The sequence below is a fragment of the Aptenodytes patagonicus genome, chromosome 12 (assembly GCF_965638725.1).
Source record: "Aptenodytes patagonicus chromosome 12, bAptPat1.pri.cur, whole genome shotgun sequence".
In the NCBI taxonomy this organism is placed as follows: Eukaryota; Metazoa; Chordata; class Aves; order Sphenisciformes; family Spheniscidae; genus Aptenodytes; species Aptenodytes patagonicus.
In genome coordinates, this window is record NC_134960.1 from 2,629,201 (window position 1) to 2,651,644 (window position 22,444).

General features: G+C 45.0%; 1 protein-coding gene across 3 annotated transcripts in view; it reads left to right on the forward strand.

The window, feature by feature from the left end:
- The window catches only part of FNIP1 (folliculin interacting protein 1), a 70,801-nt gene extending 48,833 nt beyond the window's left edge, over positions 1-21,968 (forward strand). For all 3 annotated transcript variants that reach the window (XM_076350470.1, XM_076350472.1, XM_076350471.1), the window contains 11 exons: positions 340-411; positions 1,148-1,283; positions 1,850-2,051; positions 2,862-2,947; positions 9,372-9,518; positions 11,528-11,697; positions 13,068-14,493; positions 14,860-15,028; positions 16,914-17,111; positions 17,502-17,617; positions 18,621-21,968. In XM_076350470.1, coding sequence (XP_076206585.1) covers positions 340-411; positions 1,148-1,283; positions 1,850-2,051; positions 2,862-2,947; positions 9,372-9,518; positions 11,528-11,697; positions 13,068-14,493; positions 14,860-15,028; positions 16,914-17,111; positions 17,502-17,617; positions 18,621-18,699 — 2,801 coding nt within the window. In that variant the 3' untranslated portion in view covers positions 18,700-21,968. The remainder of the gene's footprint in view (positions 1-339; positions 412-1,147; positions 1,284-1,849; positions 2,052-2,861; positions 2,948-9,371; positions 9,519-11,527; positions 11,698-13,067; positions 14,494-14,859; positions 15,029-16,913; positions 17,112-17,501; positions 17,618-18,620) is intronic.
- Positions 21,969-22,444: the final 476 nt, after the last annotated feature.

A 22,444-nucleotide genomic window follows, 5' to 3' on the forward strand; every position in this document is an offset into this window, starting at 1 on the left:
GTTTTGGTGGTTTTTTTCTCTATACACTGAGTACTACCAATGTGACCAATATCCTTTTGGTACATTAAAATTTCATTGAGAAATATCTCTGTAAAGAAACAAAATGTACTAGTTTTAGTTTGTACTAAAATAGGTGTGTGGACTTCAGAAAAATACATACAAGCTTTTCAGATAAGTGTTTTGGCTTGTTCAGCTAAGCAGCCTTTCTTGGTGATGGCCTTGTGCAGTGCTGTTGATCTGAATTAATGAGCATGTTTTTGTTTCATTAATTACATGGAGATCTGCACACAAGAAAGGAACTGTATATGCCCCTGCTAATTGGTATTCCTTGTTTTACAGTTCATAGCAACCCTATGGATATGCCTGGGAGGGAGCAGAATGAGGACAGAGACAGCGGTATAGCAAGATCTGGTAATGTCAGTTCCATGTGTCGACCCTGTAGACTCCAAAAATATTCAGTAATATTTGTCACTGAGATGTCTAGACATTATCAAATAGTTTTTCCTGTGCTGAAATGTGATTGTTCTGTTTTGTTATATATAAGCATTAATGCATACCTATATGTATGTGTACAAATGTTGTAGGCGTCAAGGGTATTGAGTTGGGAACCTCACAGAGGTAATCGGAACAGCAGTGCAATTTATTAAAGCATGCTGCAAATAAGGAAGCCAAATTAAATACTGGAATGAGTTTGCAGCATTTCTAAACGATACTTGTCATCTCCTTTCCAAATTGAGGGGGATGGTAATGTTAAAACATGAACAGAACACCCCTCTCCCTTCCCCCCAAATTCAGGATATTGGGCACTTAAGGTTAGGTTTGGAAAGGCTGTTAAAGGATGTGATTAACATTACTCCTTTCTACAAAGAATTTACTTCCCAATACTCAGGGCTGATGAGCCAGGTGCAGCCTGTTTGTTGCCTACCATGTAAAGCTGCAGGACTGTCCCACCCTTGTGGTGCTTGTATATCTTGTTAATGTTACTATAAACTGGTTATTTTTAGATAAGAAACATAGTTAAGCGAAAGAGAAGGCACTTGAGAAGCAACACCAGTTTATCTTGAGGGGCTTCGTTTAGTTGCTGGTATTATTTTCCAACTGCTCTTTCTTCTGGAGAAATTTTTATTTATTCCTCTTATTATTGCAGCATCTCTTAGCAGTCTGCTCATCACTCCGTTTCCATCTCCGGGCTCTTCGTTTAACAAAAGCTGTGCTAGCAGTTACCAGCGGCGTTGGCGTCGCAGTCAGACTACCAGCTTGGAGAATGGGGTCTTCCCTCGATGGTGAGCTGGGAATGAAAATGCTGGTTGCTGCCCATAAATTTTCCACCATTGTCAGCTTGATTCTGCTCTGGCATATGTACATCTGCTCTTGCTGTTGCTTTCTGTGGGGTATTTACAGAGGTGTAAGTCAGGCTGCACTTCAACGCCTGATTTTTTTTTTAGTATCTGTTTTCTTCTCAGCATTCATTGTTTTGCACTAACTAGAAAGCCTTCAACAAAATGTAAACCTGTAGGCTCTACTTTTGAGGAGAAGCAGCCCTAAAGTCCTACTCAAAACACAAATTCTTGGCAGAGATGGGAGAGAACTAAAATACCATATTCTGATCCCACAAATACTTTGAATCTGGTTCCAGCTTTTGTGATTGCAGGATCAATTAATGGTTGCTTGTAAAAAATTGCAAAGTGGATGTTATCAAAGGTGATGATTTGACAACACGTGCGAACAAAAGGTGTTTACTGAAGCTATGTTTATTGAAGTAATGTTCAAGAATTGAATTACACAGGAAACCAAGGTTCAACTTTAAGCAGTGGATTACATTAACTTTCTATTTTTTTCATGCTTCAAGGTCCATGGATGAAAGCTTTAACTTGTCAGATGACAGCTCTGGTCCTAGCCCAGGAATTGTTAGGAAGAAAAAGATAGCAATTGGGGTTATTTTTTCACTCTCAAGAGATGAAGATGAAAACAACAAATTTAATGAGTTCTTCTTCTCACACTTTCCTCTTTTTGAGAGTCACATGAACAAACTGAAGAGTGCAATAGAACAGGTAAACACAGTCTCTTTTGATTCTTGCACTTGTATTGCTGTATGTTCCCCCCAGCCCTGTCAGATTTAATTCCTAACTCTTGTTACTAGTTTACAAAAGTGGGATCAACTTGCTGTTGGGTATTGGAATTGCACCAGGGAAGAGCTTTGCTCCACAGCATCTTTGATGATGTTTCTTATTGCTAGCAAAAGCACAACACAGGGTGAGGACAGAGCATGCTGCATTACGCTACAGGGATTGCTGAAAGCTACAACAGTCACTAAGCTGTGTAAGCTCCCAGCAAGCCCTGGATCAGCCAAGGGGAAAGGTGCTTTTAAGGCCACCTCTACCTCCCTGCTTCAGCTGTATCTGAGTCTAGTGGATTGCAGGGTCAGATCCTATCTCTAGGCTATTCCAAGCTGTAAATAAATTATCGAGCTTTTTTCTTTCTCTTTTTTTTTTTTTAGCCCCCTGATTCTGATGTGTAGGAAATTTTCAAAGATCAAAGTTTCAAATGTGCGGTTAGATGTGCTTCAAATCTCTCTTCTAGGAAACACTTAGTGGTTACTTTGCCACTGCAATGAAAACTTTGACCCCTTTTATGCCTTGAACGATGAAAAGCACAGAAGCAGCAGAGGCTGCAAATGCATGTGCCTCACCTATCTTTCCTCAGATATGAAAGTTGGCACTTGTACCATCATTTTATCACTTAAAAAAAATTATTTGCATGACTAGTTGCATGAAAGATAAAGTCAAACACATGACTTTGTTTTCCATTTTCTGTGCTTCTGTAGCTATGTGTTACTTATCTGTTTAATGATTGTTTTCAAGGCTATGAAAATGAGTCGTAGATCAGCTGATGCCAGTCAGCGGAGTTTGGCATATAACAGAATTGTTGATGCCCTTAATGAATTCAGGTGAGCAGTTTGTCTCCTATCTTTTGTGTCTGTTTCTTCAAAAGCACTCAAGTCTGTTTTAGGAGGATCTTCTCCTTCGTGCAGGATAAGTAACTTGTAATGTCTAAAGTCTTCTGCAGAAGTTAGTACAATAAAGGTATTGGTGATAGCAAGCCATTATAATCTGTTTGTATTCTTAGATTTTGCCAAGTGTGTATGTCCATCAGGGCTTGGTGTGAACAGGACATAGATGATCCAGGTTTTCTGTGCTTTAGGTGGTAATGAAGCTCCCAGCAACCTCTTAAATTATCTTTTACGGCCTGTTGAGAGGGGGAGAACAATTGCAAAGCCGCGTTAGGGAAATCCTCCTCTAGTGTGTATTTTCCTGATGTGTGAGCAAAGCAAGACCTTTACCATGCTTTAAATTCTGCTCTAAAGGCGTTTCAGATAACCAGGTACTAAGAAGGAGGACTATCTTTTTCACACAGTAAAATGCAGTACTGTAATCCCTTGCTATCAGTGCCTGCAGAGCGTCTCTATTCAAATATACAAAGTAACGCAGAGAAGCAGATCCCTGGCATTTAACTGTATTTTCTTTCCATAGTTTAAGTCATGGGGAGGGAATTAAGATGAAATCCGTCTGTTTCAAGTGATTCATCTCCTCTCAGATGGGAGTGGCAGGGTGCTTCCTTTTCCAACCCGTGTAGAGCTACTTTTTAAAGACATTATAGAAGACAGTGCTCTGATGTTGTAAAAAGAAAATCCTGATATCAGGATGTATTTTACTGAACGGTGAAGGATTGTGAGGGCTCACTCATTTTTCTACAATTCCACTTACTACCTGAGTGCCACGGATTAGGTCGTGTTGCAGGATGAAGGCACAGTATATTTTTAATTTTTTTGGTTTTTGTTTTTTTTAGAACCTCACCTCCGGGCGGTTGCGAGGGAGGGCAGAGGATATGTTTGGTAGGGACAGGAGGCAGGGAAGAGCGAGCACGTGGGCCTGCGGTGAAAGGTGGATGGGGTAAGCAGTGCCAAGAGAAGGAGCAGAGGGAGCTCGTGACTGCTGGGAGCTGCCGATCCTGCCCAGGGGCCCGAGACGAGTTCAGCAACTCTGAGCAGCCACGGTGGTTCCTCCGCTCCCCCCAGCTCTGCTCTGCCTCTCCTCCCTGTTCTCACCCAGAGCTGTTTCACTGCATTCCCGACCCCTGATAACACCACCTCCCCAGCTGTTTTTCCCAAAACTTCCCCCAAAACATTCCCCCTCAAGATACATTCAGCGGACTTTGCCCATTCTCCTTTGTCCTTCCAAGTTAAACAGTTCCAGAGTGGTGGGGAGGGGCACGTATCCCAAGTCAAACGTAGGAAAAATAACCCTGAAAACACAAGCCAAATCCCCCTCGCTAGCTTTTTCCTCCTTGGAGGGAAGCTCGGCGGCGCTGAGCTGGGATGGGATGAAGAAGGCTGCTCTTGTCGAGCTGAGGAGGAAAATAATGTCCCACCGGACATCAGAGGATTGGCACTCTCCTGAGCCGCTGTAAGACGCGATCATTCACATGACACGGCCATTGCGTAACCAGCACTGGAAGCATGTGTCTAACTACCAGTTTTATGCAGAGGTTTCCATGGTGATACAAATATTACTCTTTAATAGTGTAACGAGGTAAATTAAATCCAGTTTAATTTCATATAAATGAATTTCCTGGGGCAGCAGACTTTGGCAATTCTGTGGGTTTGGTTTTTTGGGGTTTTGTTTTGTTTTGTTTTTTTGAAAGCGAGTGCATTCAGAGGCACACACCAGCCAGTGCCCCCAGCCCGGGCAGGTCCTGCAGGCGGGCAAGGTCCTCGTGCCTCCGCGGTATCTCGGGGTGGCAGTGAGTGCTGCCGTCAAGAAAAGCGTTTCTGTAACATGCAAGAGCCGCTTGCTTTTCAAAGCAATGCAGTATGCGCCTGGTAAGAAAAAAAAGGCGTATTTAAATACTGAAGGCTGGATGCAGAGATGCTTTGGCGCAGGTTCAGCAAACCCATTTAGGCCACTATTATCTCCTTAGGCGTCTGCTTTCCCACTGAAGTCACGGGGAAGTCAGGAGCCCGAGTCCTTTGGTGAACCTGAGACTTGCGTTGATTCCTGCCCTCTTAGCAAATTGTGCTGGAGGGAAGAAGGGTGCTGACTTCAGTGGGTTGGTGTTTCTAAAACGTAATCCCGTGCTGGTTTAACTCATTGCAGTCTTTTTTTTTTTTCCTTTTCTTTTTTTTTTCTTTCCTTTTTTTTGGAAGGAGAATTTTTTTTTTTTTAAACCCAGATTTTTAGAGGTTCTCAAGTATAGCTGATGTGCACTCCTCTGGTGATTAGAATAACCTCAAATCACTGGGGCATGGGGGGGACCGGCTGCGTGCTGCCGTGCTGAATCAGAGAAGGGAGGAGGGAGCGTGACGGTTGTTACCGTAGCCGCCTGCCACCCAAAAGTCCCCCTCTGCAGGGAAGGTGCTGTGGTTGTAGGTCAGCCAGCTGCTAGCCTGCAAGCAGGGTTCTTGTAAGGAGCTGGCTGCAGGGTCAGCCAGGCATTTACAGGCATTTACCTGCCAGTAGTGGGGGTTGAGGGGGTGAAAAGAAGACAGCAAAACAGACCCCTTCCTTTGCTCTTGTCGTCTCATCCTGGGAAAAACAAAGCTGCCTTCTCTGAAAGGCCTAGGCTGCTTCTGCAAATTGATGCTATTGATAAATTTGCCATCAGTTTGGTGCCTAGCTCCAGGCCTACCCTTGCATCATTTTTCACTTTACAGCAATTTTTAATTTTCTAAAGCACTGATGGATTTAGCTATTAACACTTGACTTAGAGGCTTAAAACCCTCTTCGGATGTCAGCTGTGCAGACACATGACTTATGAAATAAGCTACTGTACTTGCATAAACATTTCAGCTCCCCCGGTCCCTGAGGCCAATGCAGCACATTGGTAATACAGATTATGCATCTGACTAATACCTGTGTGGCAAATATGCAGACTGGCAAGGAAACACTGAGCGCAAGGCCTAGGGAAACACCTCTCTCTGCTTTCTGGCAGTCAAATGTGATCCTGTTTTATGCCAGTAATTTTTAAGCAGCTTAATGCTGCTGTGAACTGAGTGGTGCGTCTTGCTCAGCGGTGCAGGCTGGCCCCTGTGCATGGGCACAGGAGTCGCATGGGCTCCCTGCACGGGGGAGCCCCGCTCCTGCACTCATCGCAGCAATTATTGCCTTCCTTTTCTTCTTCCTTTTTAAGGAAAAATCGTCTTTGGAAGGAAGGAATGAGGATAGGGAGCAAATGCATGTGAATTAAGTTTTATAAACCAGTGATTATTTTCCTTTTTTGAAACAATCCCTAAAGAGATGCTAAGCTTTGCTATTGTATTGCAACTCTTAAATAGCAGAGCAGCTCTCACAGCACGGTGCTGAGGGTCCGAAGTGTTTTCCTTAGGGAGGAAGGGGGCTGCAGAGGGATGCTCTCGTCCACGACGAGCCACTCATTTGGTTTGTACAGCACCAGGGAAAGACGACTCGGACTGGTACTAAAATCCAAGGCAAAGGCCGGGAGGTTTGCGGGTGTGTTTGGGTGAGGGTGAAGCAGGAAGCAGAGAGCAGCACAACACCTGACCCACGGCCATGCCGCACTGTGCGGAGGGTGGCTGCCGCGGCCCCGCGCTGCTCGCCTCGGTGCCATCTGCGCCCGCAGAGCAGCCAAACCCCCAGAGGGTTTGTAGGAGCCGTTTTGCTCAGGTCTTCGTTTTCGTTTGGCTGGGCTGTGCTTTGTTTGGTTTCAAGCCGCTGTTAGATGTGAAGGTGTTTCCTGAGGAGCTCCCCCAGCCCCTGCGCCTGCTGCACCCATCGCTGGTGCCGAGGTGCCCGTCAGCTCCAGGCTAGAGTTCGGCAAGCCAGAAGCATTTCCAAATATAAACCATTTTAAATGTACTGGAACCCTCAAAAGAACAGTGTCTCTCATTAACTGAACTTTCCCTTGCATGCTGGTGTGCGTGGGGGACGGCGAGCAGAGGGGAGGGGGCTGCTTGCTGCAGATTTTTAGTGGTTGTTATTTTTTAAATCCCGTTAACTTCCCTGTAATGTTTTGGGTTTTTTGATTTTTATTTTTCTGGTTTTGTTCTTTAATAAACGGAAGGAGAGCGTTTCCCTCCGTGTTTGCAGAGCTGGAAAGCAGTTAATCCTTGCCCTTGGTTTCTGTGCCATTGCTGCCTGCGCTGGCATGGAGGGTTCCCTGCACTGCAGTCACATGCCTGCTGGCCGCCGGCCAGGGCAATCTGATCTCTCTCTGAGGAAACACTATCAGTTGCAGATGCAGCCAGGGTTACCAGAATAGTAAATAACGAATCACAAGACTCGGTCTATCTTTTCAACGAAAACAAATATTTTAATATGTTGGTTTTAGTATAGAAGTAGCTTCTTTTTTCAAAACAGCCGAGCTGCAAGAGGCTTGGCTTGGGTTAGTTTGCATGTGAAGGAGAAATAAACTGTATTTTAGGTTATGTTGTGCGATTGATCTTCAGCTTCTAAGGTCAGCTGTGTCTGGGGGGTGTAAGTTTCAATACTTGTTTTGAGCTTTGAAGTCCCTGGACTTGGGGTTTCTCCCTTTCTTTGGGCCTCTTTAACATCCACTCCAGTTAATGGGCTGTGAACAGAAACCTTTCCCTTAATAATCCCACCTCTAGTCCCAGCTCGCTACTGCTGAGGCATGAAATCCCGGTGCCCCGAGAGCGCTGCGCTGCCGGAGACCCTCCGGTTCCCACCGCGGTGCCGGTGTCCCCTGGCTGCATGCCTCACTCGTGTCTAACCTGGCAGGATTGTTGTGCCCAGGTCTGTAATCAGTCTGTGCTCTTCTCCCAGGAGAGGACCAGCAGCAGAGGGTTAACGTAGAGCAGCTCTGAGGCTACTCTAAACTGACCCAGCAAACAGCAAGCCCTCTGAGTGCTGGTGGGTCTGGTAATTTTGACTTTCCCCCTCTCCAGCCCGTTGACTGTTTTCTGGCTTTCCCATCATGCCTGTGGCAGTGGAGTGTCTGAAAATCGAACCTTTGAGGAAGACAGGGTTGATTTTGACTGTTGTGAACACGCAGGGTGGATTTTGTATTTAATGAAAACTGGTAGGAAAAAAAATGGCAGAAAATGCCGCTGCCCCCCTCACCCCCTTTCTTCTGAGCAGTCCTGGCGACTTCGGCACGGTGCACGGTCACCTTTGCTGCCCTTTGGGGAGCTGCTCAGGGGGTCTTGTCACCGTACAGCTGCTTTCTTCTCTGCTGAATAACCGGGGAATAACTCCTTCCTCCCCTGAGTGCCCCTCGTACCGGCACCGTTGTGTGCTGCTCTGCTGCTGACATGCTGGGCTCTCACTTCCTAGGGAGTTTCATTTTAAACACTAAACCACAGAAGATTTGGCAGCTGCTGCTTGAGTGTGTTTGCCTTCCTGACGTGCACAGCCATTGCTTTACTTCTGGAAGTGTCTATAAATTTTTCGACCAACATATCAGAGAAGATCTTTATAAATCAGGGGTGGTACTAGGGATAATGGGATAGTGTAAATCTTTGTCTTGTAAACCAAAAAGATCTCTTCTAGAAAAAGTAGTGCATTAGGTGGGGAGAAACCTGAATTGATCAGTCATTTCCTTTGTTGTTCTGTGTTTTTTCAGGCTTACATTTTTACCGTGATGAAAACACAGGTTCCCATAGTGTCATAATGTAGGCACTGTACTTAAAACTATAATTTGGTTTAGATTTTAGAGGAGTTTAACAGTAATCTGAGGGGTTTTAATCTGGTGTTTTACTGCAGAGCTAAAGTTTTAATCGTGTATTTACTGTCCTCTGTAGAGTCAAAAAGGATGTGGGTAGGTGCGCCATCCTTGAAACCGTGGGGTAACTTTGACTCTCACACACTTTATTTAAAGCTAAAGAAGTAACCTGGTCCCCTTCTCTACAAATCCCCCCCACTTTGGTGGGGTTGGCCTGGAGAGACAGCAATTTTTTAAAGCAAGGAGGAAGTTAAGGTATTTTTATAAGTCAGATGCACATAAACTTGTCCTAGTCATAAATCAAGCAGAACTATGGAGGATTTACATGTTTTGAATGAAATGGAGAGAAAGCAGGGAGGTAACAACAAAAAATCATTGATTTCTTCTCCATTCGGAACAGGGCAGCTCTTGATTTTTGACGGTGAATGCTACCGTGCTTGGGATCAGTGCAGGCAGATGCATGAAGAACCTGTGACGCTTAACTCTCTGAGGTGGAAGGGTGAATTAATACTATTTAATGAACAACATGGTTTGGATAATGGTTGATTGGAGAAATTTTGTTTCTGATAGAAATGACAGCTGGAACGAAAGGTTGCAGTAAATTCTCTGAATAGGGATCTCTGCCTTTCGTTATTTTGTTTACTCTGGATTTTTTTTTTTTTTTTCCTTTCTAGAACGACTATTTGCAATCTCTACACGATGCCACGGATTGGGGAGCCTGTCTGGCTTACTATGATGTCGGGGACACCAGAAAAGAACCAGCTTTGCCATCGCTTCATGAAGGAATTCACTTTTTTGATGGAAAATGCTTCTAAAAACCAGTATGGTGGATTTTAGTTTTTAAATTACATATGTGCTTATGCCTTTTTATTTCAAACCAATTTTTGAATCTGTTTTTAAAATCGGGGTAATCAAAGAATCAAAAGACCATCCATAAATACTTTGTTTAAAACAAAAAAAAAAAGAGAATGAATCTCATTAAATGCCTGCTTCCCCACAATCCTCTAAATCTTGGTAGAGGCTAAACATTTGAAACATGTCCATAGGAAGCGCGTGATGGGTGTGTATGTCTGGAAGGGGGTGAACATACCTTATGAAATGCATTAATCTACCTTTCAAAATCAGTTACCATATGACGAGCAAGGTTAGACATTCAGTAAGAGCCGTGTCTGTAATACTGTCTGACCACAAATTGCTATTAAACCTGACTTCTGTAAAATGCCACTAAAGAAATTGTGTGCTTCATTAGTACTCACCTTTCTGCCCTCAGGACATAGCCCTGAGCAGTTGTTAAAAATTCAGAAAGAGAATGTTCTTGATAAACTCAGGAGAATCTGATAAATTTACTCTTTTGTCAACACTTCATCCTCTTTCCCCAGGGCATGAATAGGGGAAGTTTTTAAAGCGTTTGGCTCCACCGAAGTCCTAAAACGAGCACAAACATGTGAAGTTTGAGTGGGAATGGCACTGAAAGACCAGCTGTTAGCTCTGGGAAAACTGCTCCCTGCAGGGTGGGGAAGGGGCGGTCGCAGGGGAAGGGGCTGCTGCTCACCATCTTCCAGCTTTGCTACCAACTTTGTCATCTTTTCTCTCCCCCAGATGGGAGGGTGACAGCAGTCAGCGTGGTCCACCTTCTCCTGCCTCAGTGCAATGGGAGAAACCGTAGGGAGTTGTGAGGGGTTCAACTGTATTTTCTTAAAATCGGTTCCTGCTGCAGTGGAAGCTTTTTCCTGGGATTAGCCCCTTTGGTCCCTGCCTTTCTGAGCCCTATACATCTTGGTTACATTTAAACGGGCATTTGTTTGGGTTTGTTTGCTTGCTTTGTTTTAAATACAGTAAGATTTACACTGATGGAAGCAAGAGGAAAATCAAGCCCCATATCCTTTTCAATCCAGTTTTAAATCTCCTTTCCTCCTTTGGCTGTCTCCAGCGAGGAAATGGGCCTAAATTTAAACTGTAGGGTTCCTGATGCTTGTAAACTATTTAAATAGCATTATTTTGAGGCTCGGTGGCGTTCGACTGTTTTCCTCCCTGGGCACCTGAGCCGCTGCGGCGGCCGCCAGCACCATCTGTTGGCATGCGGGAGGCTCTTGGGCTGCACTTCTGCACGCTCCTCCTGCCGGGAAAGGGGACTGGGGAAAGAGAGTCTTCCCTCCGTGGAGCAGAAAGCATGTGCTATCGTTACAATAAATCAGATAGTTAACATTTTTCAGAAAGGTTTTTCACCTTACTTGCTTAGCTAGTGAAAACTGTTTTGCCGGTGTAAGGACACAGCCTTTCTGGCTGAGCTACAGAACTTTGGGGTTTTTTATTTTTGAAAAGGAGCAGCCATATGTGCTGAAATTGCATGACAGACAGATGAAAGACTACAGCAGCTAGTTATTTTACAGGTTTGGTAGCAATAGTCTTCCTTCTCATCAATAGTCAGAGATCTTAAGGGCTTGGGATCTCCTTCTTGGAGTACAGAGGCCACACAGTGCCACTATTATCTTAGAGTGAACAAAGTAAGTTGGTTTTGAGATGTTTTACAACATAAAGCTTGCAAAATAGGAAGTCTCATAATTATTGCCAAACAGAGGAACTGAGATGCCACAAGTTTAAAATACTGCATTTTACTTTAAATGTGTGTTCTAAAAAAGAGCTTTGCAGGGGTGGGAGGGAGGGTACAGCTCTCCCTTCTCTCCCCAAAGAACCAAGACCGAAGGGATGATCTCTGCCAACTTTGTTAGGTTGTTTCTGCAATCCTTGATCCATATAGACTGTAGAACTGCTGTCAGTTTAACATCCTGAGTGTGTACGTGGAAAAAAACGATGAACGTTTTGCTTTCAGGTTCTTACCAGCTTTACTGACTGCAGTCCTGACTAACCACTTGGCCTGGGTCCCTACCGTCATGCCAAATGGCCAGCCGCCTATAAGAATCTTCCTGGAAAAGCATTCTTCCCAGAGCGTGGACATGCTGGCCAAAACTCATCCATACAACCCACTGTGGGCACAGCTCGGTATGTGGCAAACATCTCTAAACCGTCCAACAGCTTTACATCAACGGGTATGCGCGCGGTGGTTTTTATGGATGCTTGTTACTCCCCCCCAAGTTAAATTTTTTTTTTTTTTAATTCAAAATGAGACAAAAGTGTGTATTTCAGGCTTAGGGGTAGTCACTGTATCTTTTTATATGTGCTGTAATTTCTTAAGGCATTATCAATTATAAAATGGCAGCCAAAAAGTAAGGCCCTCTTTAGTCATCTATGGCAGGTCTCTTAAGGTCACCTGCCCTGGTGATGATGGGGGATTCCAGTCCTCCTCTGGTCCTCCCTCTATAAGGAAAATCGATTTTTATTTGTTGGGATGCTGCTATCAATAAGCCTGGTTCTGGAAAGAGCAAATCAAGGAAAACCATCTTTTGATAAGAAATGAACAGACTCTCAATACAACAGGCAAAGGAGCGACACAGTACAGGCGTGCCTAGGCAACCCCCTGGGTAAGGTCTCAAAGCCTAGTCGATCGAGTAGCTAGTCACACTGTCTTCTAATTGCTGAGTAGAGAAGAGGAGATGAGCTTCCTACTCTCTGGTCAGATTGTCCTACTCTGCACACAAACTCTCATGGAATTTGGTTAGGGAAGGGAAAGGAAACTTCTGCAAGGTTGCCCTGTTCTGATATAGGCAGGAATGGCTAGGGACTTGGCAAGAAGACTTGATTTCAGAGCTCATGGGACTCAAGGGATCCACTGTGCTTAGGTTGGCCTTCGAGGCCTCTTGGATCCCTTGTCCCCCCATCCCTGCATTCATGCAGTGCCCTAATACCTCCAGAACAACGCATGCACAGGCACTTCCCCAGGTGAATCTGGAGTACAGTCAAAACAACCCATCCAACCCATAGTAGAGCTCAAGGGGAGGGAAGAGAAGAAGGTTGGCTTCAGCTATGCGCCCGCCACTGTCACTTTTTGCCCTCGTTCTTGGCCTAAGTTTGTTTCTCCTTACGGCTTTCTCTTGGTGGGTAAAAGTTCAGCCCAGTTTCCAGACTATCCAGGGTAATTCAGAGCAGATGCCTCCTCTCTCCCATGGCTATATAAGGAACCCAGGAGACGAGCCTCCAAAGCTAGACACCGAAGTTAGGTGGTGCGAATACCCCCTAATACGTGAGATCAGATGTCTCCCTGACCAGTGTGTCACCTTACATACGATACCAACAGCATCTTTGGGATTCTCTGTATTGAAAATAAAATACTAGCATAGCTGTCCTCACTCTTCTGCTTTAGTATTTTTCTGTTGTAGACCTGGCCGTTGAAAACTGGCCACAACAATTGTCTGTTAGAAGAATAATTTATTGTAAAGATGCAAAATAATTGTCTGTTTTATTTCCTATTCTAGGTGACCTGTATGGGGCTATTGGATCACCTGTGAGATTAGCAAAAACAGTTGTGGTTGGCAAAAGGCATGACCTGGTACAGAGATTGCTTTATTTCCTTACTTACTTCATCAGATGCTCTGAACTTCAAGAGACGCATCTTCTAGAAAATGGGGAAGATGAAGCCATTGTCATGCCTGGAACTGTTATAACCACCACGCTGGAGAAAGGAGAAGTAGAAGAATCTGAGTATGTGCTTGTCACAATGCACAAGAACAGGGGCAACTTGCTACCGACGGAGTCTGAAGAAGTGAGAACTCCTAACTGTAGCTGTAAATATTGCAAATGTCCGATTTCCCTTGCACAAAACATAGAAGGTGTTTCACAGCAGGAGAGAGAAGACGCTCAAAACACTCCTAAGGTAGAGCTGGAAACTTCTTCAGATGAGAACAGAACTATTGTTCCTGACGATTGCCAGGAAGATGCTGTTGATGTTAAGCAACCGAGACCCTGCCTGGACACAAAACTAGAGATCGTGGTGTGCACAGGGTCAGCTTCACCAGAAAAACGTGTAGTGACGGAATCTGGTTTGGAGCCAACAGCAAACGTGTGGAGGAACGAAGACTCGCTGGAATCGGGCAACCAGGCGGTCAGCGTAACAAGGTCACCCGGTATTGCCGTGGAAAAGAAGCCGCCGGATAAGCTCTTCTGCGATGTGTTTCCTTGCAGTGCTGCCGAAGCTCAGACAAAGGTGACTTTCCTCATCGGAGATTCCATGTCACCCGATTCAGACATCGAACTCAGAAGTCAGGCAGTAGTGGAACAAATTGCTAGGCATCACAGCCCGCCAGCAACAGAGGAAGGAGTGCCTGCTGATCAGAACTGTGAAGCTAAACAAACTGTTGAGGACCAAAATAGAGACTGTGGGACAGCTGAACCCTTTCCTCAAGTTGCTAGTGAGCATCAGAGCTGGAATCCAAATCCATACAACACTGAGAGCATGAGTCTGTTTGACGAATATTTTACTGATGACAGTTCAATTGAAACCCGGACTATTGATGATATTCCAGGGCAAGCAGCTACAGACCTTCTTGCTCACAACACTAGTTTAGAGTTTTCTAAAAAGCTGTGTACAAAGACTAGCAAACCACCTAGTGAGTTTTGTAAATTTATGGACTCTGTTCGACAAGAGACCTACAAAAACTGCTTTAATGAGCAGGACCAAAGAGAGAAAATCTCTATTCGCGTCCCCCATGGGGACAGAGAAAACGTAGAGAAAAAAGTCGCCCCGGGAATTGATTGGGACATTCCAAGAAATGAGAGTTCAGATAGTGCCCTGGGTGACAGCGAAAGTGAGGATACAGGTCATGATCTAGCTAGACCAAGCAGTAACTATTACGGAGGGGAGCAAGAAGATTGGGCAGAAGAATATGAGATTCCCTTCCCTGGGTAAGTACTATTCAGCAGTAATAGAGCCTAAAAAAGATAAGAGCCTCTTCTCATGTCACATGTTTGGAGGAATGTAGCCTAACTTGGCATCAGTGGTTGGAAAAGTGTCTCTTGAGCTTGCTGGTTGTAAAAGAATATAGAGAGATCAGCAGTCTGGAAAAAAATATTAATTGTGCATTGCGATCTTGGCTCGTATCCTTTTCTTCCAGAATGGGCTGACTGCAAAAGCTGACTTTGAACTCTTTCTTTTTAAAAAGTGCTTGAATGGAAGTTAGAAGAGATATGCTAAATGTGAAGATGCAACCTCTCTGTAAGCTGAATGTGTTTTTTACTATTGTACATCTCTTTGATATGCTTTTCTTGCAGGTCAAAATTAGTTGAAGTGAACTCTGTCCAGCCCAGTATTGCCAATTTTGGAAGATCCTTACTAGGTGGCTACTGTTCATGTTATGTCCCTGACTTTGTTTTGCAAGGAATAGGAAGTGATGAAAAGCTGAGGCACTGTTTGGTGTCAGATTTGTCTCATGCTGTGCAGGTAATTAAGCTATATTTGGTAAATGTATTTGTCACAGTAGGGAAAGGCAAATGTTTTTGAATGTACAAACCTGCTGGCAGTGGAAATATTTACTGTCACAGCTCTCTTCAGGTTTCTCCAGTCCCAGGTCACCAATTTTTTCTCCTCTCTCAATGCGTCTGAAAAACGTGGGTATTTCACTGCAAATCTGGAGCACAAAGACTTAGACTCCCACTGAAGCCAGCTGAGACGCTCGTGCCCTTGGGAAGACGCATCTCTGTGCTAAGCCGTAGAGAAATCGTTGTCTCCTGTAGGCCTGGCAGCCTGCTGATGGTTGGATGCCCACAGGATGCAACGACGTTAAACAAGACCAAACGCTGAGGTTGCCGTGCATCTCTTCCCGGGCACAGAGTCTTGCTGCAGTGGTTGTGCAGAAGCTGCCTTTGCTCCCTCCTCTTTCCATGCACGTCTAACCAACGTGCTGCTGCTTGTGGGGCAGAACGTGTTCTCCGTGGTGAAGCCATCAGGAATGCTCAGCATTTTGGGGACATTACTCCTTTTTTAGGATTGTAGTAAAAATGTCGGATGGTGCCGGCTTTACCGGAAAAGGAGAAAACAATATAAAGATGATTGTCCTAAGGGGACTCGCACTTCTCGTGTGTTGGAAATCATCTCTTCTCCACAGCAGCTTTTCCCTAGATGAACTGGGGCATGACTGGGAAGCGTGGCGTTTCCTACCCCTTTTATAGTCACCAGGAGAGGAGTGGAAAGCAGGCTGTCACTGAAAAGCGTGATTGTGCTCCCCTCTAGTTTATTCCCAAGGGAATGGGGAAAGACCCATGCAGAGACTGGTGAGCAGGCAGTCTGCTTCTCTGAGTGCTCCCCTGGGAGCCTCCAAAATGTCCCCTTCTTCCACACCTCTCGAGTTAACGACGTGCGTCACACCTTACACAGGCACAGCTACCCTTCCTGCGCCCATTCCCCACGTTACTGTCCCCTTTCCTTGTGCCCAACCCTGCGGGGGGGAGTTTCGTTCCCTGCGTGGCTGTTCTAGGCGCTGGTTTAAGCCATTGTGTTTTAGGCTGAATGTTTAAGCCATTTGTGAAGTGTAATTGAACTTCAGGCAACAGAGGCAGCAGTGTGAGGTAGCTGCTGCTATGAAACGGATTTATCTGAAATATAACCTAATAGCAGTGCATGTCCATCAGCAGACTTAAACTTCAGTTGCAGAAGTCAAAGACTGAGAGGATATGAAAAGACCGAGCAAGATTTTATGTGCTTATCTTCAAGTAAAATAATAACTGCATCCTAGCCCTGTGTGAAGTCCCCGTGGGACTCTTCGGACAGAGGTGCTTCCTAGCAGCCAGCCCAAAAAATGTATTGGGGAAGGACAGTGGGGTTCCAAAAAACCTCCATGGCTTTAGAGAGGTGGAACGCTACTTGGAAGGAATGGAGGAGCTGGGCGCAGGCTTGGTTCCTGACTCCCTCTGCTGGCCCTCCCCTAAAGGGAAACCCGTGGCAACTGGGAATAAAACCGACCTCGTTAACACAGCCATGTTGAGCAGCGAGTTGGGGTCTTGGTTCTTTCAGTTTTAGGGGTTTAAAATGTACTTTAGACATGTCAGAACTCTTTATATCAAATATCAAAAGATTTAATTGTCAGCCAGTGACACACTTTCAAGCCTGGAAGAGAATGCAAAATAGCGACCGTCCTTCTAAGACTGTGCCTTGCTTACAATAAAGCTCTGTTTTCAATAGATGGAATGCAGTGTTAGCACGTGTTACTGTATTTTAGGTGTAGCAGTGTCTGGGATGCTATCCCTGCTATCCAGGAAGGCGACGTTTTGTGAAAAGACCGTTCTTGTTTGTCATTCTCAGGGTTCTGCTGTTCATTTTTTGTTTCTAGCATCCTGTTCTGGACGAACCGATTGCAGAAGCCGTCTGCATTATTGCAGACACGGACAAATGGACGGTGCAAGTGGCCAGTAGCCAGAGACGAATGATTGATAATAAGCTGGGAAAAGAAGTGTTAGTCTCGAGTCTCGTCTCCAACCTGCTTCATTCCACTCTTCAGCTTTACAAGCATAATTTATCTCCAAACTTCGTAAGTATGAATGACAGTCGAGCGGGTGATGTTTTTAAAGCATCCTTTCCCTTCATAGGTTAAAGAGGTTGTAAGGTTCTGCCTAGTTTATTTATCCGTAGCCACGATTTTAGAAGCCAGTGCATCCCCTGCTGTAGCTGTTCGAGCTGTCCATTTAAACGCTACTCCGTAATCAAGACAGCTGTCTCATTAATTCTAATTTAACATGCAATCAAAGGCTTCTGCTCAAAAGTAAGAGTCTTGCCAGTGAATATCTTACTAATTATTCACCTAGACACGGCCACGGAAAAGGCAGTAGACGTATGGGGTCTGTGCTGTTTTGCTCTGAGGCTGGGTGCGGTTTGGGTATAGTGCTGTCTTCTCCCTGACGCAACTCCCTTTGCTTTCTAGTGTGTTATGCACCTGGAAGATCGGCTGCAGGAGCTCTATTTCAAAAGCAAGATGCTGTCCGAGTATCTCAAGGGCCAGATGAGAGTTCACGTCAAGGAGCTGGGCATGGTGCTGGGGTACGATCACAAACTTCCTCCGAGCGGTGCCGCCCTGGGTTTCTTGGTGCCAAATCCTCCGCCTGGGCTTGTTCTAAGCACAGCAAAATGGATTCCTAAATGGGACTGGAACCGTAGTGTGGTATAAATCACCCATGGCCGCAGGCTTCTCCTTAGCCATTGCTTGATCCTGAGGATCCCCCAGCCTCTCTCTCTTCCCTCCGGGCAGGAAGATGGGCTCAGCGCTCCAGAGCTTATCAGACTCCTTCCTTAGTTGGTCAGTCATCACTGAACAACGTGGGGCACCTGATGCCTCCAGGTTGACTTTCCCTACATGGCAGAAAACACCCTCTGTGTCATGTAAGGCACATAATACGTCTCTGTGGGTGTGGGGCACAGGCAGAGAAGCTATTTAAGGGGTGTTTATAGGAAGGCTCTGCATATCTTTTTATGCAGAGGAGTATGGGGTGAGCAGGAAGGCACACGGAGCATGTGTGGAGCTGGAGATGGGGGAGCAGCTGCAGCCGGGTGAGCTGCAGCACGGTGCCAGGGCTTCCTTGGTAGCTGCAGAAGTAGTTTAGCCTAGTCCTCCGCTCCTGCGCTTTGTCCCCCAACTATTGCTCCCTTTACTTTGAGGGTAGGAAGGAATCTGCTGTTTTCCCTCCCTCCATCCACTGTCTCACCAGTCTGTTGGCCCTGTGAAAAAAAATCCAGGCAGGTAGGAGCTAAGGCAGCGTTGACAGTGCAGAGCTGTCGCTCATCAGCGCGAGCAGGCATGTCTGGAGGGGAGGTTCGAAACAATCTGGTGGCTGGAGTGTGTAGCCCAGCTGGCAGCGCTGCATGAGGAGAGAAGCGCAATTGGCTTCAATTTTACTTGAAGAATGCCCCGCCACTCGGAGCTGTATACGCTCACGGCCCGAGCACAAACGCTTGGGCTTGAGCAGGCAATGTGGTTACCAACGCACGTGCGCAGCCCAGCGACGTTTCAGGTTAGATTAAATGTGACTCTTCTGCTTCCTTTTAGGATTGAATCCAGCGACCTCCCTTTACTGGCAGCTGTAGCAAGCACTCACTCTCCGTATGTTGCCCAGATACTACTTTAAAATGCCAGAGGCCGCAGACGTTGACTTTTTTCCCCCTCTGGAAATAAAGTGGAAGACAACTCGTTCTGGCTCCTTTCTCTTTGAAGCAACTAAAACAAACTGCTCGGTGAGCTGCAGCACCTCCATGTATGACTGCACGTTACGCAAACAGTTGGAGACTTTTCCTCTCCCACTTGGTCATTTATAAAAAAGGATAAAGAAAGGAAAAAGGAAGAATGAGTAAGGCCGAGATTTCAACCACGGAAAAGCAAAGATTTTAGCAAAAGCTGAAGATCTGCATTTTTTAATCAGTTTCTGCCGCAGTGGCTAACTGTAATTTATACTGGGGAATGTGAGGAAGAACTGCTTTGAGAAATACACGATGCCATCGCCAGTTACAAACTCGACAGGAGAATGCAGCAGCTGCCTTCAGACTGGCTCCTACCGATTAGGATCTCGTCAGATCTGTGATTCTCAAGCTGCAATGATTTGTAAACAGCCCCTGCTTTTCCATGGCATAGTCAAATTCTGGACGCTTCCCAGAGGAAGAACAGGGGTTGGGGGGGTTGGTGTGTTTTGTAAAAAGCTTATTAATGACACTCAGCTCCAAAATCTATTTATGATCTTTCCCCTGGGGAGAGGGAATAGCGGGGGGCGTCGGGGGGGACAGGGAGGAAGAGGCCAACAGACAGACTGGCGATGGAGGTTCTCTTTCTTGGCCGGATGTTGTAACCAGTATTAAATGTTTATAATGTTTAGACGTTGCTTTATACTAAGTGATGCTTTTCTTCCACAATGTAATCAAAACGTTAAAAAAAAACAAAAACAAAAACAAAAACCAACCCATATCTAAAGAGAACGTTGGCTGAAATTTCCCCGTGGGGTCCCCAGAATGACACGACTATTACCTCTAACTTTTTTATGGTCTCTAATGTTCTTGCAACATCATATTCTTTTTACAGCAGTCAGTCAGCTATTGAAATAATGAACTAGAAATAATTGTACCAAAGCATTGGGGAAAAAACGGATAGACTCTGACCCTTAATTGCTCAGGTAACTAATTGATATATTTTTTAAAACCATTCTACAAAAAATGAACATTGATTACACCAGAGTATAGTAATATCAAAATTATTTTTTGACAAATATACCCTCGACGCAGATGACTCTAATCCCTTTTCTACTCACTTGTGTAATTACCAGCAGGAAATGTTGTTTGTTTTATTCTCAGCATTTCTCCTCTACTCAGCCATCGCTGTTTTGTCATTGTATATACAATAGTTGTACGAATAGCTGATGGACCCAATCTGGTGTAAGTAATGTAAATATACAGTGGTAGGTGGATTATGTTTTCAAAGGCTCTACTACCTCAGTTTAACTGGACACTTCATTACAGGCTTTTCTTTGCGTATTTGTCCTAGCAGCCAATTAATGTTGCTGATTTTTAGGTTCTGTTTTCATCGATTACATTCAGTATATCGAAATTCATGGATTATCCGCAGAAGTAGGAGATACGTGTTCACTTGGTCGCTAAACTCTATAACAGTTCTATAAATAATGTCATTCTGTAATCATCTTTTCAATAGTATAGCACGCCTGCTATTGTTGTTTGCAGAGTTATTTTAAATGCAAATCTATTTTAACCATTTGATAAACTTGAAAACAATAGGAGAGATCCCTGCCCCACCGCTGTCAACGACAAAGCTCTCCTCCCTTCCTTCGCTGGGGCCAGGATTTCACCCAGAGTGGGTTTTTTTTCTGTAATATTTAAAATCTGTAACTTAAGACTCTGTTCCAGGGAAGATCTACATGGCAAACCCATCACCCCTTTCCGTGTAGGACTGAGTCGACGTTAGTGAGTAAACCAAACATTAATATAGGCAGTGTCATCTGAAACTCTTCTGTATATAAAACCTAACGCTGACTGCTGCAGGGAAGAAACTTGGGTTTAATACGTGACCTAAGGATGTGTTTCTCCCCTATTCTTCAAATGTCCTTTCTTCACCACACAATTATATTACATCTGGCTTTTGGAATGAGCACAGAACGTAGGGGCCCAGTTGTGTAAACACGTTTTTAATGAAATATAGGATTGAGCTCAGAATATGAATTTTTAACTCTTTGCTATAATACGTTATATAGCCAATAGTTATGGTTCTGAACATTGTACATAGATTTGCAGCTGTAACCTGACGATGTTAGTGCTGCCGGGTGCTGGCGTTGTGGGCCTGGTTGAGGAAGCCCGAGGATGCGCTCCTGCCCTTCCTCCGGGGAGGTTCCTTGGGTGGGTTCCTCCGTAGGACATGCCCGAATAGCTGGGGAGCGCCCGCACCGTAATCCTGGCGCCTCCCAGGACTGTGCTTAGAATGCATCCTCACAGGAAAATAACTACGTTCTCCTCCGTTTAACCCTTATTAGGCGAATTGTGGGTATTGCTTTGAAACGGATTTGACTCTCGAGAAAGGCCCTTGCGCAGCTTGAAATTAGTATTAACCTGAGAAGGAGAAAAAGGTGGTTGTTCGGCGGCATCCTCCCCCGCCGTCTTCTGCCTCGCACAACCCGTTAACGTCGCCGTAATGGTGTGTTCAGTCAGTCCCAGACGAAGCGGCCACGGATGCGGCTTCCTCGTCCTGCGCCCACCGGTGCCGGTCCCCGCAGAGCCCGCGGGGCCGCGCGGCGGCTCTCGGCAGGGCGGCAGCCTCTCCAGCAGTATTGTAGTCAAAAGGCAGCCAAAACCCTCGTGTGATGGGACGTTATTCTGTAAGTTAACTTTTAGGGTACATGAACAATGTGGTACGTATGTCTGTCTGTTAAATAATACGAAAAGGGATCTTTTACAGGACTATAGCATCGACTCTTAAAAAAGTGTATCGCGATTTGTTTTATGTGAATAGAAAACTAATGTTTGATTTCTTTTTTCCACTATTACCAATCTCCATTAACATGTCTTAATTTTCTGGCTGAAAACTAAGTGTGCTAGGCACACAAATTAGCAAATTTGTTTTTGTTGCAATTGGCAAACACTGGGCTGCTAAGAACAAAAAATACTTAAAAGAAAGGATTTCACACCTTGCGTATGTTTTCCCTATTAGTTATTATAGATGTTTTATGACAATTTTTTGCTTTCTCTAAATTATTTAGATGGTGGTACTTGTAAAATGCTGGGTAAAATGTACATACTTGTTATCTCTTCTGTTTTTGTATATATTTCCCAAGATGTGCACTTGTATTATAATAACCATTCCCAATTTTAGGGGAAATTTGTGCAATAAATACAGTATGTCAATTTACTTCTGGTACATTTTTCTGCCCGTTTTTTATACTTGCAGTACAAGAGTGTTGCTGAGTCTATAAACTGTGACCATCTCCAGCTCGACATCCGTCCGTCTCCTGTCACGCATCCCTCTTGGGGCATGCTTCCTCGTACTCGGAGGTGCCGCAGCCATTTCATTTGGGGTCTCTTAAGGAATTAATCCATCTCAAACGGGAATTTGTATCCGAACTTGCCGTCCCCTCAGTTGTGAATGTCGTTGGCCCAAAAAGCGGTAGTAAGACGGGAGGGCGGTCCTGACCGTCCGTGCCGACGCTTGACTTCGCGTGAGGAGAACAGACGTAAGCCTAAAGCCGTGGTCTTCGCACTGGTCCGTACACTCATTCCTAAAGTTACCTGCAGAGCAGTTTGTCACGGTAGTCGAGCGTTTGTAATTCCTCTCCTGCAAGTTCCCGTATTTGTGCCCATCTGCCCAGTTACACTCCCTTTTCTGTC